This window comes from Myotis myotis, unplaced genomic scaffold, assembly GCF_014108235.1.
Source record: "Myotis myotis isolate mMyoMyo1 unplaced genomic scaffold, mMyoMyo1.p scaffold_m19_p_7, whole genome shotgun sequence".
Classification (NCBI taxonomy): domain Eukaryota; kingdom Metazoa; phylum Chordata; class Mammalia; order Chiroptera; family Vespertilionidae; genus Myotis; species Myotis myotis.
Window position 1 is genome coordinate 59,945,744 of NW_023416379.1, and position 18,242 is coordinate 59,963,985.

Below are 18,242 nucleotides of genomic sequence, written 5' to 3' on the forward strand. Positions count from 1 at the left end.
CAAAGTTACCTTCAAAAATTCAGGCGAAGGGAAAAAATTTACTTGTATATTAATTAAAGTTTGATTAACATATGACTGAAGTACAGCTGCTTTATTGTCTTGACCTTGAAACTATTGTGTAGACTAGCCCAAGCATTAAAATTAATGAATTGTGAGGTCCTGAATATATTCCTATAATTTTTCATTGATTTTAATAAGTTAATCTTTAACATGTTCAACCATTGGTGTGGAAGTTTAGTGAACCAACCCACATGATTTCAGATACTATACATGAAGCTCAGGAATAAAATTAATTTCCCTCTGGATAAAAGGTCTTAAAGGTGTAGATGAGGCTAATCCTTTGATTGTATTTTATTATGTAGTAGCCGCTTACAGAGAAATCCTTTTTTCCCCTCTTAAAGTTAATGGAACATAAAATTGTGAGTACTGGTAATTGTTACTTAAATTAGTGTATGGATTTAAAACAATGTAACAGTTGAATAGAAGCTATTTTTACATCACTATTGGCTAATCCAGAAAGGATTATGCTTTCACATGTTAAACTATAGAATAGACAATTAGGTGTTCTGTTCATTCCTTTCTAGGTACCAGGAAAAGGAATAAAGTAACAGACTGTCACTTTTCTTTGTCCTTTTTGACTTATATTTTTCCTAGAGTTCCTATGGAATGATTTCTTACATCAGTAAGAATGTTTGCCGTTCTTACATATGTTAATACTTTTAATTTGTTTACCTGGAAATCATTTCAAAATTATAGCAAAGTAGCAACAGCCAAAGAACTGTTTTTCTCCAAAATAAGGACAGTCTCTTAATATCATTTCATTCCAGTATAGTTTTCAACCTCAGTAAATTTTACTTTGATACAACTCATTTCTCTAATCTGTCTACATTCGTTTTATCAGCTGACACAGTATTGTCCTTCATAGCATTTTTAAAAATATTTCATGAGATTGATAGTACTGATGAATACAGACCCATTTTTTAAAAAATAGAATGTTCATTTGTAGTTTATCTAAGCTTTCTCTTAATTAGATTTAGGTTAATGTATCTTCTGTCAGAATATTACGTAAGTGATGTATCTGTCTCAGGATATGATATCCATTTTTTAAGTTTAAGATAAGTCTTCCCCATCCATCCCACCACCCTCCTTATGGTGTCCATTTTCAATATACTGATAATGCCCAAATTAAATAAAGCCTGTTGTTTTGTAAAAGATGAGAGTTGAGGTTTTATGTTTAAAAATATTGACTGTTATAAATTTCAGTTTTAAAATTTGATTTCATACAGAATGGGAAAGAGAAGAACTTGCTAAAAAGCAAAAAGAAAAGGCATCTATGCTGGAGATAGAAGAAAAGCCAGCATTGGAAACTGGAAGATACCAAGTGGAAATGTACCAAATTCAAAATATTGATGAAGAGGAAGAAGACAGACTGAAGAGAGAACTGCTGCTTGCTAACCTGAAGGAAATCAGCAGAGAACAAGAGTCTCAGAATCTAAAATGTCCTCCTCTGCCGTTGCTACCTGATTTGGAATCTAAACTGCACTCCCCAAAGAGAAGCCCCAAACAATACCTGTTCTCTGACTCCTTAGAGAGATTCTTTAATGGGCATCATTTACAAGACATCAGTGTTTTAACTGCAAAAGGAGATGGTCAGACTCCAGGAAGTATCAGGAGCCCACTCTCTCCAAATGAGCTTGCATTTGGCAGCTATGTGCCTTCATTTGCAAACACAAGGAAGTCCAGTCCATTTAGCCAAAAAAGTAGCCTTTTGGATTTCCAAAGAAACAGTATAGAGAAACTTAGTAGTAAAGGCAGTGCAGATTTAACCACAAGAAGAGAGAAAAAAGCCAATCTGATGGAACAGCTGTTTGGTACCAGTGCCAGCAGCACCGGGTCCTCTAAAAGCAGTGACCGGAGTTCTCTTGCTGCCAACAAGGGAGACTCTGACCCTTTAAATGTTCTCCCTGGGGACAAAAGCAGCAGGGGTGGAGAACTTGATGAAGATGACTTTTTCTTCAGTGAAGGAAGAGGTTTTAATCCAAACAGACACAGATTAAAAAAGGCAAACCATAAGCCAGTTGATTCTGTAGAAGATGAAATTGAAGAAGCACTGAGATGAGTAACTAGGGTATACATTTTTTTTCCAATTTTAAATACAATATTTTAATAGTATATGTTATAAACATTTAGACTTTTTAATATTGAAAAGTTCTTATTAAGGAATGATTTTAATAGATAAATACAATGCAAATAAAAATAAGTAGAGTATATCACACCACTTAGCTAGTTTGCCAAGTATGAAGAAGGCTCTTTTGAATGAAACCACAAATAGAGATACATATCTTAACTTCATTTTTACTTTATTTACACATAGGTTCTACCTTTTAAATCAGCTCTTTGGGAAGTTTAACTCCATTGGAGTTCATTTTCTATTTTTAATTCCTATTTATTTATTTGTACTTAGCTCAGTGAGGATATAACCAAGAATAAACTCCCTGCTGATTATTGAATATAAATTAAGGATGAGAGACTCTGTTGGAAGTGTTGCAACTCCCAGGTGGCGGAGAATGGGTGCTACTTTGGAGCCTCGTCTTTACTGGATAGGGGTGCAGGTCCCTTTCTTATATGGCAAGTCAGAGCTACTTTTAAGTGGAAGCTGTCAACATTGGGATTTCCCATTCCTTTGGAAGGAACCAGAGTTAAGCACTACTCATTTCCCAATTATAAGTCCCATAAATCACTTCCTAAAACTGTGCTAACATATTAGGTTCAATTCAGAAGACGTTTGTTTGCATGGACAATCCTCCTGACATGGCTTCCAGTGTAAACAGTAATTCCTCTTATTCTCCTAAATTATTTAAATCTGAGATTTCATTCCAGTATAGAAAGATTTTCAACTCAATTATGTTTCCAAAGTAATGTAACTTGGAAATTTGAAAATATATACTATGAAGATTTGAACTTATGGTCAAACGAAAGAGAGAATGATAGTGTAATACAATTGCAGTTAAAGGAGTTTTAGAAATGGGATTTCTGACTTGCAATGTAGGGGGATGTTTTACTATTGAAATGCATTTGCTTTAGTCTTTTGCTCTTTGTAGCTCACTTTATCTACAAAAGATTTTATGACCTTGGATTATGCTGGGTATGGTTGGTCTGTAAGTAGTAATACATTACCAACCAAGGAGAGATTTCTGTTAACATTTAAATTGGCAAGTGGTAGAAATAGTGTGTTGAAGGAAGAGTAAAAAAAATGTAGATTGGCACTTATTCTGAAGCGAGGCGGTTTTTTTATTTTTTCACTCAGTATGATTTCTAATGCCAGGCATACATACTGATGAGGGTGCAAGTTTTATCTTGAGTCCTTATAAATGCTTATTATTGACTATAATTTCATAACTGTTTGACACGACTTACCTGGTTAGGTCTCTAATTAAAAGATATACCAGCAGTTTTTTAAATTGTATTCCTATCATTTATTGGGAATTGAATCTCCCAAAAGTGCTAAACTGTATTTTTAAATGTTTTAATAAATACATTTTTATATCTGATGTAAATACACATTTTGTGTAGTCTAATATATGTGAACCACAGTACTGTAATGAAGTTCTTGATAAAATATTATATTAATTTTGTTCATAACTGCTAGTTTTTCTGCCAAAAGTATTCTAATATTTAGGTTACTTTGTCTTACAAACTTTTTAAAAAGCATTTTGGTAAAGTTTTATATTCAGGTCATTTTAATTACTCTCTTACTTTCCTCTACCTGGTGTTTTCTAGGCTCTTTAACCAGATGCAAAAGACAGAATTATTAAATTTAAGTCATAGACTTAGAAGCATTATGGTCTGAAGCATTAAAATTGGAGATTAAAATGTATAGAACAGGTTTTTCTTTATGAACAAACCATAGAGAATAAATCATTTATTTCTAAATGTCAAGTGAAATTTGTTATTTGTACTCAGAACTTTTATTAATAAAAGTTAAAAACTATAACTTGTTGTTTGAGTGATACTTTAGGTCCCTTAGGAAATATATAATGGAAACAGGGTTAATTTTTATTTCATTATTCACATTTTTTTAGCTGACTTTGCCCTAAATCAGATTAGTATGCTAGTCTTACCAGATAATTATAGTTTTAATTAGCCTTTTTACCCTTAATAGCTATCATAATGACAGATATTCCTCACAATATAAAAAAGTGAGGGTAAAGAACTAAATTGAGTCATAAACTTATTATATGGCTGACTTGCTGCTGTTTTTATTCTCCTCTCCATCTCATATTCAGACATACTAAAACCTTATTCCTTGTTGGTTATTAGTTGTGTATCTGCCTGATGAAAAGGGGATGGGAAACTTGTATTACAGTAACAAAATGGACTTTTTAGGATTAAAGAAGGTACCAAAAATTGTCAAGGAAGGATCTACCTTTAAAGCTTTTTCCTTTCTACACAGTAAATGCTCCGTTCACAAGAAAGTCCCCTATTATATCATTTGAAAGTGCTCTTTTAGTAAAGAGCATGTATTCATTCATTATGAGTGCTTCCTGGGTGTGTTGCACTGCATTAGATGCCAGGAGAATAAGACAGACCTGTCCACTGCCCACACAGAACATGCTGAGCCACCCCTGCCCACCCCCCATCCTCCCTGAGTGTCTTTGGGTTCCTCAGCTATTCAAGATTTCTTAAAACACTTCTTAAGGTGGTTTTGAGAAATAAGTGAAAAACTTAGGTTAATGTTTGGCTGGGTGTCTGGTATATCATAAGCATTCAGTAAATATCAGCTATTATAGCTAATTACTAGTTTCTTTCAGAACATAATTTTAAAAATAAAGCATAGACTGACTTCTGGTCAAGAAAATGAAGTAGGTAAATGCTGTCCTGATTCCTCCCATAACCACATCAAAATTACACAACAACCATCATTGAGAAACACCTGGAGACAAGCTAGAGTCCTATAACTAAGGTAATAAAGAAGCCACAACAAGCGTAGTAGGGGGAGGAGACACACAGAATGGCAGGCTCCATACCCATGGGGCGGTAATTATGAAACAAGGTACAGCTTGGCTGCAGAGGCATCCCTAAGGAGCAAGGGTTCCCAGTTCCACATCCTCCTCCCCAGCCCAGGGCCCCAGTGCTGGGAAGAGGAGTCATAACATTTGGCTGTGAAAACCTGTGGGGATTGCTTCCAAGTGAGATGAGTAGTTGGAGTACCAGGCAATCCCAGGCATACGGATTAACACAGCCTCACTGGCTCTGGGCTCCAGTGTAGGACAGCAGCTTAAACAGCATGGGCATATAGGGAGGAATTGAATTGCCTGGCTTCAGGATGAGGGCTAAAAGGGCAGGCAGGGCTCAGGGCAGCTCTTTCTAAGGACAGAGGTGCTAGCAGGTGCCATAACTTTTTGGTTTTTTGTGTGTGTTTTTTGAGCCCCCCTCTCCCCACACTCCGCCCCACTCAATCAGCAGGTGCAGGTGGATGCCAAATCTGAGCTTTCCATTAACCTGGCTAATCCCACCCTACCTACCTCATGTTCCCTGACAAACCACTTCCAGCAGCTTTTCCCACACACAAGTTGCCTGCCATGGCTCACACTGTAGACTTTCCTAAAATCAAAGGTTCATAAACCCTAAACAAGCAGCAGCTGACTATGGCGTGCTCTGTACCTCTTGCTAAACAGCCCCAAGACTGGCCCAAGGGGGAAGAAGCCTTAACTGGTACTATAACTCCCATTTGGTGTTATCTGCAGTTAGTGTTGTCCAGGTATGTAGCTTCAACTAAGTAGCCACCAACCCAGCACAAGAGGCTGCTGGCCTTAACTCACATTGTGGTGCCTACCAAAGGTCCGACGCATGGCACCAGTGGCAGCTGGCTTCACTTTCCAACATAGCCTCTCCCAAGGCCTCCAAGCCCAGCCCAAGAGGTAACCAACCACAGATAACTGTAGCTCCTTCTAGTCTCAAGCCAGGAATAGGCAGCTGACCTTGGCCTGCACCAGAGCCCCTCTCAGGAACTTCCAGAACCACACATCCAGTGGATGGCTTTAGGTCACAGCAGAGCACTACCCATCTCCACAAAGGATGTGTTTGAAGGGCAGACTCCACTGGGACCATAGCCCCACTAAACTGAGTCCTGCTCTGTGGGGAAGCCCCCACACAACAGCTTGTCTGCTATAGTCACAGCCAGTCAGCCTGAGGGTCAATGATGTGCCAGCAGCAGACAAGCTCAACCAGAGCAGGAGGACACAACCCACCTGAGAGATACTGGAGCACCTGGTTCAAGTAACAAGGAGACTCTATCACTGAGCTCACAGGATACCTACTACTTACATTGCAGACGGATCACGAGAATTCTCGCTTCACATTACACAGTGTTTTACAAAGTATCATACTTTAAAAAGATACTAGCTTGTAAGAACTGTAATAAACAACTTCAAAATGCAATGGGTATTTAATTTTAAAGCATGCCTTTAACATTTATGTAAAATGTTTTTTGTACTTATTCGATAGAAACTTATCTGGCCACTGGGTAAAGCTAGCAATAAAACTACTGGTCTGCAATGTGTTAAGGTCACTCTGCCAAGACAGGGAGATATAGCATACCTACCTAATACATAGAAACAAACGCAGGGTGGTAGCTAAAATGAGGAGACAAAGAAACATCCCAAATAAAAGAATAGGACAAAATTCAAGTAAAAGAAAGGAAATGGAGACAGTAATCTACCAGATACAGAGTTAAAAACACTGGTTATATGGATGCTTATAATGAACTTAGGAAAAAAACAGATGAACTCAGTGAGGACCTCAACAAGAAGAAACTGTAAAAGAACCAGTCAGAACTGATGAACACAAGAACTGAAATGAAGACTACATTAGAGGGAATCAACAGCAGATTAGAGAAGCAGAGGCTTGAATCAGCGATCTGGAAGACAATTGGGTGTAGAGGAAAACACTCAATTGAACAGCAAAAAGAAAAAATAATTGAAAAAAATGAGGATAGTTTAAGGGTCTCTATGACAACATCAAGCATAACAACATTCATATCACAGTGGTACCAGAAGAAGAAAAAAGATAACAAGGGATTGAAAACATATATGAAAAAATGATGACTGAAAACTTCTCTAACCTGGTGAAAGAAATAGACATATAAGTCCAGGAAGTCAAGTCCCAAACAAAAACCCAAAGAGGTCCATACTAAGACACACTGTAATTAAAATGTCAAAGGTTAAGGATAAAAAGAGAATATTAAATATAGCAAGAGAAAACAGTTAGTTATATGTAAGGGAGCTTCCATAAGACCATCAGCAGATTTTTCAACAGAAATTTTGCAGTCAGAAGGAAGTGGCATTAAATATTCAAAGTGATGAAAAGCAAAGACTTACAATCAACATTACTCTACCCAGCAAGTCTATCATTCAGAATAAAAGGATAGTTTCCCAGACAAGGAAAAGATAAAGGAGTTCATTACAACTAAGCTAGTGTTACAAGAAATGTTAAAGGAATGTTAACTAGAAAAGATAAAAATATGAATAAGAAAAGATAGGAAAGCAAATATAGGAAAGAAAAAAACAGTAAGCAGTAGGTTAACCAACTACAAAATTAGTACAAAGGTTAAGAGGCAAAGTGGGAAGATCATGTGTAATTAGAACAACAAATTAAGGGACACACAGAAAAGTAAAATAATCACAAATGTAGAGGAAGTGAGTAAAATATGTAGTGATGTTAGAATGTGTTGAAACTTAAGCAACCATCAACTTAAAATAGACTGATATAAACATAGCTTGGTATATAGTATATATGAAGCACATGGTAACCACAAACTAAAATATACAAGAAATAAAGAGAAGAAATCCAAACAACTACAGAAAGTCACCAACATATAAGAGATATGGGCAAAAGAGTAAGAAAGGAACAGAGAACTATAAAAACAATGAACAAATGGCAAAAATACATACCTATCACAAATTAAATGTAAATGGATTAAATGCTTCAATAAAAAGGCACTAGGCAGATGAATGATTAAAAAACAAGACATACTTATACTGCCTACTAGAGACCCATTTCAGATCGCAAGACACATCAAGACTAAAAATAAAGGGATGGAAATAGATATTTCATGCAAAGGTAAATGAAAAAAAAAAAAGTGGGGTAGAAATACTTATATCAGACAAAATAGACTTTAAAACACGGCTGTTTAAACAGTTAAAAAATGGCATTTCATATGATAAAGGGATCAATCCAACAAGAGGATATAACTCTTATAAACATCTACGCACCCAATGTAGGATCATCTAAATATATAAAGCAAATATTGATGGACATAAAGGGAAAGACTGACATTATTATTCATAGTAGGGTACTTGAACAACCCATTGACACCAATGGGTAGATCATCCAGACAGAAAGTCAACAAGGAACAATGGCCTTAAATGACACAGACCATATGGACTTTTAATTGACATATTTAGGACATTTCACCCCAAAGCAACATTCTTTTCTAATGCACATAAAACATTTTCCAGGATAGACCATGTTAGGCCACAATATGAATCTCAATATTTAAGATTAAAATCATATCAGGCATCTTCTCTGATCAAAATAGTATGAAACTAGAAATCAATTGCAAGGAGAAAACTGAAAAATCATACAAACATGTAGAGGCTAAATAACATGCTACTAAACAATAAGTGAATTAACAATGAGATAAAGGAAGAAATCAAAAGATACCTTGAGACAAATGAATACACAAAGACTAAACATCTATGTGATACAGCCAAAGCAGTTCTAAGAGGGAAATTTATAGCAATACATGCCTACCTCAAATAACAAGAAAAATCTCAATCTAACTTTACACTTAAAGGAACCTGAACAAGAAGAACAACATTGCCCAAAGTGAGAAGAAAGAAAAGAATAAAGATCAGAGTGGAAATAAATTAAATAGAATTTAAAGAAACAGGAAATATTTATGAAACCAAGAGCTGGTTCTTTCAAAAGATAAACAAAATTGATAAAACTTTAGCTAGGTTCATCAAGGAAAAAAAGAGAGGGTCAAATAAATAAAAATAAAAAATAAAAAAAAGAAGTGACAACTGACACCACAGAAATACAAAGAATTATAAGGAAATAATAAAAAGCAAATATATGCTTAGAATTGGAAAACCTTGAAAAAATGGATACATTTTTAGAAAAATACAATCTTCCAAGGCTGAATCAGGAAGAAACTGATAATCCAAACAGACCAATAAGTACTAACAAAGTCAAATCAGTAATCAAAATTTTCTCAACAAACAAAAGCCTGTATCACATGGCTTCACAGGTGTATTTTGCCAGACTTTGAAAAAATAATAACTATGTTTCTCAAGCTAGTAAAAAAAGAGCAGAGAAAACTCCCAAGTGCATTATATAAGGCCAGCATAACCCTGATACCAAACCAAACAAAGAGTTACCAAAAAAGAAAATTATGTACCAATATTGCCGATGAACATATATGCAAATATTCTCAATAAAATATTAGCAAGCCAAGTTCATCAATATATTTTAAAGTTCAGACACTATGATCAAGTGGGATTTATTCCAAGCATTTCAGATTGATACAATATCTGCAAATCAATTAACATGATATACCACATAAAGAAAACGAAGGTTTAAAAATCATATCATATCAATAGATGCAGAAAAAATATTTGACAAAATAGTTTTTAAAAACACACCTCTCAGCAAAGTGGAATAGAGGGAACATATCTCATGATAATGAAGGCTATATATGACAAACCCCACTCTAAGATCAATTTAGTGAAAAGCTGAAAGCTTTTTCTTTAAGAACAGGAATAAGACATATCAGTGATGGCGAACCTTTTGAGCTCGGCGTGTCAGCATTTTGAAAAACCCTAACTTAACTCTGGTGCTGTGTCACATATAGAAATTTTTTGATATTTGCAACCATAGTAAAACAAAGACTTATATTTTTGATATTTATTTTATATATTTAAATGCCATTTAACAAAGAAAAATCAACCAAAAAAATGAGTTCACGTGTCACCTCTGACACGCGTGTCATAGGTTCGCCATCACTGACATAGATGTTCAATTTTATCACTTTTATTCAACATAGGTTTGGAAGTCTTAGCCACAGCAATCCAACAAGAAAAGAAATGAAAGGCATCCAACTTGAAAAGAAAAAATAAAACTGTCATTATTTGCAGATGACATGATACTGAATATAGAGAACCCTAAAGATTCTACCAAATAACTACTAGAACTGATAAATGCATTCAGTAAAGTAGTAGGATACAAAATAAATATCCAGAAATCAGTTGCATTTTTACACACCAGTAATGAACTATCAGAAAGGGAAACTAAGAAAACAACCCAATTTATAATTACATCAAAAAGAATACAATACCTGGGAATAAATTTAACCAAGGAGTTAAAAGACCTATACTGGGAAAAGTATAAGATACTGAAGAAAGAAACTGAAGAAGCTACAAAGAGATGGAAGGTTCATGGATAGGAAGAATTAAGATATCATTATTGCCCAAAATAATCTACAGATTCAAGCAATCCCTATCTAAAATACCAGGTATTTTTCACAAAACTAGAACAAATAATCCTACATTTTATATGGAACTACAGAAGACCCAAAATATCCAAAGGAATCCTGAAAAAGAACACAATTGGAGGTGTCTTGCTACTTGATATAAAACTATACTTCTAGCAAATGAAATACCATGTTCCACAAGGAGAAACAGTTTGGAGGCAAGTTTTTTCCCCTCCTGCGGAGCTTTTTTCAAACTTTGACCCACTCTTTGCCAAATATTTAAGATCTAATGTACCTTCTTCAGGAAACCAAGGGTTATGTTCTATAACATCAAGCAAAAACTGTAAGAGAATACCTTCTGAAACTTTAATTCCTTAAAGCATGCAAACCAAAAGTCTACAATAAAGTTTCTTACTTTTTAACCGAATTCTGCCCCATTAGCCTGGCAAAAAAAAAAAAAAAAAAAAAAAAAAAAGACATTCCCTCTCTACTTACAGATCGAGATTTCTGCAGCTGACCATGGGCTTTGCATGTGGTGAAATTCCCAACCTGTCCAGTGAAATTTTTCCCCCACCTATCCAGTGAAATCTTCGTCTTTTGCTCTAGGCAAAGTCTTTTCCAGATTTCCCTCATCGAGGTGCCAGATGTGAGTGACTCACAACCCACATGGTTCAGGGTTCGGGCTCTGGAAGAGGGGCCACCTGCAAATGACAGAGAAGAGATAAGAAATAATAATTTGGAAACTAGGGGGCCAGGTGGGAGCCTAGGAGGACTCCGCTTGGGCTCAGGCCTTGTCATCCTTTTATTCAGTTTGGGATACACCTATAGCCCTTAGGCAGGCCATTTCCAGTAACAGGCAGACTATCTTACCAGTAAGGATTTACATGACTATTGGGTGGGGAAGTTGCTTGGTGCATAGCTCTGACCTTTGCCAGGGCTCAAGGGTCACCAGCATTCTGGGCTCCTTGTCCACATCTCTCTGCTAGTGAAGACAATAGGTGGTTTCCCACAATACTATAGGACTATAGTAATCAAAACAGCATGGTACTGGCATTAAAACAGATCTATAGAGCAATGGAGTAAATAGAGAGCCCAGAAATAAACCAAGGCCTATATGGTCAATTAATCTATGACAAAGAGTATACAATGGGGCAAAGAGAGTCTCTTCAATAAATGGTGTTGGGAAAAATGAACAGATACATGCAAAAAAATGAAACTAGGTCACTTTCTTATATCATATACAAAAATAAATTTAAAATTGATTAAAGACAAATGTAATACCCCAAACCATATAATCCTAGAAGAAAATATAGGTAATAAACTCTTTGACATAGTTCTTATCAATTTTTGGGGGGGTGGGGTGGGGTGGAGGGATATGTCTTTTTAGACATGGGAAAGAAAAACAAAAATAAACAAATGAGAGAACATTAAATTAAGAAGTTTTTGTACAGGAAAGGAAACAATCAACAAAATGAAATGACAACCTACAAAATGGAAGAAGATAATCACGAATGATACATCTGATAACTGGTTAATATTAAAAATGTATAAGGAACTCATACAACTTAACACCAAAAAACCAACAATCCCATTAAAAAAGTGGGCAGCAGACCTGGAGATATTTCTTCAAAGGAGACATACGGATGACCAAAAGACATGAAAAAACCCTCAACATCACTAATCAGGGAAATACAAATTAAAACCATAATGAGATATTCCTCACATCTCTCAGAATAGCTGTCATCAATGAATCAACAAACAAGTTCTGTCAATGAAGTGGAGAAAAGGGAATACTTGTACACTGTTGGCGGGATTGTAAATTGGTGCAGCCACTATATAAACCAGTATGGAGGTTCCTACAAAATTTTAAAATAGAACTATCATATGACCCAGCATTTCTTTGGGTATTTATCCAAAGAAATCCAAAACACTAATTTGAAAAGATATATGCACCCCTATGTTCATTGCAGCGTTATTTATAATAGTCAAGATATGGACACAACCTAAGTGTCCATTGATAGATGAATGGATAAAGAATATGTGGTGCATATATACAATGGAACACTACTCAGTCATAGTAAAGACTGAAATTTTGCCATTTGCAACAACATGCATAAACCTGGAGGGTATTATGCTAAGTGAAATAAGTCAGACAGAGAAAAACAAATACCATATTATTTCACTTATATGTATGATCTAAAAATAACACAACAAAATAAATGAACAAACAAAACAGAAACACACTCATAGATACAGAAAACAAACTGATGGTTGCCAAATGGAAGGGGGTTGGGTGGCTGAGTGAAAAAGGTGAAAGGATCAAGATATACAAATTGCAGGTTATAAGAAGTCATGGGAGTGTAAAGTATAGCATGGGAATATAGTCAATGATCTATATATATATAAAACCCTAATATGCAAATAGACCGAATGGCAGAACAACTGAACCGATCGCTATGATGTGTGCTGACCACCAGGGGCGCACGCAGAACATGGCAGGCATCAGCAGCAGGGTGCAGAACATGGTGGGTGTTGGCCACAGCAGGATGGTGGAGCAGGTGAGCGGGGGTGCCAGGCCAAGGTGGGGCACCAGTCGCTGTCATTAGGGCAAGCCTCTGATGGTTATTGAAAATTCTTTGGTCCCGCACGCTGCAGTCCTGCCCGGCACTTGCACCTGCTGCTGACGCTGGCCCTGCTCACACCCGCTGCCAGCACCAGGGCCACCGTTCACACCCATTCGCACCAGCTGCCAGCACCAGGCACTGGCCCAATCACTCAGGAGGGGCCTGACAGAGGAGTGGAGGATGGGCCGAGACCCGCCCCTGTGCCCACTGCAGCCTCGCCGCCCACAGTTCCTTTCAAGGTGCACGAATTCATGAACTGGTCCCCTAGTATTGTAATAATTATGTATGGTGTCAGATAAGTACTAGTCTTATCGGGGTAATTACTTTGTAAGTTATATAAAGTCTTAATCACTAAGGTACACCCGAAACTAATAATGATATTTAATGTCAACTGTCATTTAAAAAAATAAACAAAATAAATAAAAATAAGTAATTTTAAAATGAGGAAATAGATAATAGGTGTGTATATATAGTACACTGTACTTTGCACAAGATACAAGCAAAAAACTCTTCTATATCTCCAAGTTAACTATCCTAAAACATCTTACTATATTGTGCCTCTTAGGTCTGCACTTAGAACTTTCCTTACTTTTTCAGCATTAACTGTGCAGTAAAATTGATGAGCTTGTGTCCTGATCTACAGAAGATTTTGGAAAGATTTTCTGAAGACTACTTCAGTGACATAAGGAGGGGAGAGAGTTAACTGCCTTCCAGCAAAAAGTGATGAAATCCAGAAAACACAAGAGTTTATGATTATATAATGTAACAGTTTGTATCCCAACTCTCCCACAATTTGGATCAGTCACAAAACCTCTCTGTACCTCCCTTCCCCGTCTATAAGACGGAGCTAATGGCAGTACCTACATTATGGTGGTTGAATACATTAAATGAGTTGATACATGAAAAACACTAGAACCAAAAGTGCTCAAATTATCATTTTTTAATCTTTTGGACAGGTAATCAAGAAAAGGTGGAGAGAAGTGATAAATGTTAAATGCCAGGCATGGAGTTGGTGTTTTTATATATGTACTTTAGCATATTAAATTCTCATATTTTTTCTAAAATAGATATTTATTACTACTCTCATTTTACAGTTGAGAGTAATAGATTGGAAGCTGTGATAGGTTATACAGGTAATAGACTACATTCAGTAGTCTCAATTTAAGAAGTTCAAAGAAATAAAATATTTTAGGAAGAGTTTTGCATTACTACTTATTAAATGGTAAGTGGCAGAAACCCAAATAAAGCTAGCTTAAGCAAAATAAGGAAATTATTTTTTACTTGAATATGGAAAGCTCAAGAACTATGATTTGATCTGGAGGTTCAAGTATTAGTACTTATGCTGTCGCCCTCTTAGCCTTGCTGGGTTTCACTTCCAGATAAATTTTACATTTGGTAAAAATATTGTAATTGGCAGCCTCAAACCCACTTCATCCCTTTAGCTGGCACTTGCCTCAAAAAGAGAAAGTCTTTCCAATGTCTCTGGCAAAAGTCTGGTTGGCTAGTTTATGTTCGGTGCTCAGCTATAGGGGTGGTGGCATTGTGCAGGGGAAGGTGGACTCCCCAATCCTACCCGCCTTCATGGAATTATCAGGTGATCTGTGCCATTTTCCACTAATGAAAAAAATGTTGGACTTACAAAACAACATATTTACCATATTTCCCAATTAAAATATTTTAAATTAATGGCTCTGTGGAAAAAAATTGAAAGGCTCTTAATGGAATAATGGCTCTTACTCAACATACCTTATTCCAAAAACAAGTCATTTCTGTAATAAGATATAATTATAACTGGGGGTTGCAGTATGAAGTTCATTTTGTTACTGAAGTGTGAGATGATTGTACAAGACTTCTAAACTGAACTTTAGAGTTCGTAGAAAAGGCTTAGAGATCCAGATACATATTTTTCCAGACTACATGCTACAACTGTGACATTTGTAGGCAAATTAGTTAGAATTTCACGCTGAAGTTGCTAGAGGGCCAGACCATTATAAATAGGGAAGCAGGTTGTTTACCACAACAGTAGAAGTGAATTTTTTTCTGGAGATATGGGTAAATAATACGATTTAACAGCCTTTGAACATGGGATATATATTATTATGAGTGGCCAGATTATTATGACCACCCCATCTGTACTTCGTTGGGCCACCTTTTGCCTTCAATAGTGCAGTGATTCTTCTTGGCATTGACTCCATGAGATGCTGAAAGGTGATTCGAGGAATCTGACACCATGCCTGATGAATAGCACTGCCCAGTTCTGTGAGATTTGGTGGTTGTGGAACCAGCTGCCTGAGGGCTCTTTTAACTTCATCCCACAAATGCTCCATTGGATTGAGATCTGGTGATTGTGGGGGCCACCTAAGCAAGGTAAAGTCTCCCTCATGTTCCTGAAACCACTCCTGCACAATATGAGCACCGTGGCATGGCGCATTGTCTTGTTGGAAGAAGCCATCTCCATCGGGATACGCGATCAACATGATAGGATGAAGTTGATCAGCAACTATACTTAGGTATGTTGTGTTGTTCAGACGTTGTTCTACATGAATTAAAGAGCCCAAATCATGCCAGGAAAACATGCCCCAAATCATAACACTGCCCTACCAGCTTGAAGGGTTGTACTCATGCATGTGATGTGCATGCTTTCATGCTGTTTCCACCAGATTCTCACTCTGCCATCTGCATGATGCAACTGGAAATGTGATTCATCAGACCACATGACTTTTTTCCAATGCTCGACTGTCCTATCCTGTGTTCCTGCGATTGGAGACGTTTTATCTTGGTAACTGCAGACAGCAAAGGTGTTCAAATAGGCCTTCAGCTTCCATATCCCATACGATGGACAGCTAAGTTGCCTACAAACGTCAGGTGTTCATAATAATCTGTCCACTCATAATAATATATATCCCATGTTCAAAGGCTGTTAAATCACATTGTTTACCCATATCTTCAGAAAAAAAAAATAACTTCTACTGTCGTGGTAAACAACCTGCGTCCCTATTTATAATGGTCTGGTCCTCTAGCAACTTCAGCAGGAAATTATAGCTAATTTGCCTACAAACATCAGGTGGTCATAATAATCTGGCCACTCAGTATACAAACCCAAATAAATGTACATAGTCTATTTCAACCTGGAACAAAACAAAAAATAGAAATGGGTAGTCAGGTTAGTGTAGAAAGAACATTGCTTTTGGGTTGGGAGTTGTGTTGGAGTTTGCCATTTACTAATTACAACTTCGGTCAAATAATTTAACTTTTCTTAAGTTTCCTTAAATGTGAAATGAGACCAATCATATTTTACAAGGTCATCATATGGATTAAAGGAGTTGATTTTTGAGAGAAGAGAGGTAAAATAATGAGGCGTGTAAGCAGAGAGAGCATATCTATTAAGCATTTCCTTTCATTTCTGTATTGACACCCCAAGCTTTTTAAACAACAGAAGCTAGCTGGTCAGTATGGGATTTTAAAAACTAAACATGTTATTTCACCCTAGAAGCTGCCACCTTTGAAACGGCTTCTGTCTTTACAGGCCCCGCAGAGGTTAGTCTTCCATAGAAGGCATTAGGCTGCTTTGGTGGACAAGCAGCCTGTGGGAGAAGCAGTTCGTACACATAGTTTTGCTTCACAGGCTGTTTCCATGGAGGAGCAATAGCTAGAAGTGTGGTCTGAGGCAGGCCAGGAGAATTCAGGACGAGGCTTCCCTGCCAGCGGAGCCAGCGAGAGCCCTGCGCAGCATGGCCAGCGGCGGCTGCCTTTCTTCTCTTGCTAAGTGAGCTGAATATCAAATTTCCAGATTCCTGAACCAGTTGCTGTCGATCCTGGTTAGGTCCACTTTCAACACAATTTGTAACAGGGCATCATAGATTTCAGGTGTTTTTTTTACCTTTGATAAAAAAAAAATCTGATTCAGCCTACATAGACCATCATGATGACTGAAAAAACTGGGTATCTGTAGAAACAAAGGTTTATTAAAGTCCTTGTTCTTCCATAAGAACTTCCCCCAATTTTAAATTTAGCTTCATAGCCCTAACTGGTTTGGCTCAGTGGATAGAGCATGACTCCAGTCAAGGGCATGTACCTTGGTTGCGGGCACATCCCCAGTAGAGGGTGTGCAGGAGGCAGCTGATTGATGTTTCTCTCTCATCGATGTTTCTAACTCTCTATTACTCTCCCTTCCTCTCTGTAAAAAAACACACACACAAAAACAAAATATATATTTTAAATTTAGCTTCATTATTTCTTCTAGTATCAGTGATATCTGTACTATTTACTCTCCTACGCACTTACAGAAGTGCTTCTTCAAACGATCAGCACAAATCTGTAAGTTCTTACTATCTACAATATTCTTCAGTAGAGAAATAGAATCAATAGAACCAAAGAACGCAGGCAGGAAAATCTGTTAACGTCATCGCCTCAAACATCGTCACCAGGGGCCAGATCCATGAAGCCCATAACTCTTAAGTCTCATTTTAGAATAACTATACACTCCTTGGTCCTACGCAGAAAATAATTTCCCTGGACTATAACCACAGTTTTCCTCTTGAAGAACAGATTCAGCCTCCTTTAAATAGACAAATTTGCCTGTAATTTCAGGTAGCAATTCCCAAAGTGCCCCCTGCCAGAGTCCCAGCAGTGTCCCCGGAGAATTTGTTACAAATGCCAATTCTCGGGCTTCCCTCAAGACCTCCTGAATCAGAACTTCGGGTCAGAGCCTATTTCATAAAGGCCTCCAGATTCTGACGCAACTCAAGTTTGAGAACCGCTGCTCTAAGACAGCACAGGTAGGTGGTGTAAGAGGAGCATTCTGTTACAGACAGAAGTGGCTACCTGTGGGGTTCTGCTGATTCAAATCTAGCTTGTGCTCACAGTGTGCAGGTGTCATGTATGGACTCCCTCGCACCGCACATTGCCGGGACTAGAAAACACACTCACTGTCTTTTCTCATGGCTACACCCAGTTATAGTCGGTAACTCAGTTTCCTGTTAATACGTCAGATTTGAACTTGCCAGGAACAACCAGGACCAAAAGAATTGGATAGGTCATGTGGCATTCCTCCATCACAGCCTGTACTCCCCAACCTTTAAAAC

At 37.2% G+C, this 18,242-nt stretch overlaps 1 protein-coding gene and 1 long non-coding RNA gene across 5 annotated transcripts in view; one reads left to right on the top strand and one right to left on the bottom strand.

The window, feature by feature from the left end:
• LCA5 (lebercilin LCA5) overlaps nucleotides 1-3,958 on the top strand; it is a 47,037-nt gene extending 43,079 nt beyond the window's left edge. For all 3 annotated transcript variants that reach the window (XM_036317565.1, XM_036317564.1, XM_036317567.1), the window contains one exon: nucleotides 1,287-3,958. In XM_036317565.1, the coding sequence (XP_036173458.1) occupies nucleotides 1,287-2,119 (833 nt within the window). In that variant the 3' untranslated portion in view covers nucleotides 2,120-3,958. The remainder of the gene's footprint in view (nucleotides 1-1,286) is intronic.
• Nucleotides 1-18,242, bottom strand: part of LOC118660317 — a 71,710-nt gene that overhangs the window by 5,000 nt on the left and 48,468 nt on the right. For both annotated transcript variants that reach the window (XR_004968866.1, XR_004968867.1), the window contains exon 3: nucleotides 11,030-11,235. This is a non-coding gene — a long non-coding RNA (uncharacterized LOC118660317). The remainder of the gene's footprint in view (nucleotides 1-11,029; nucleotides 11,236-18,242) is intronic.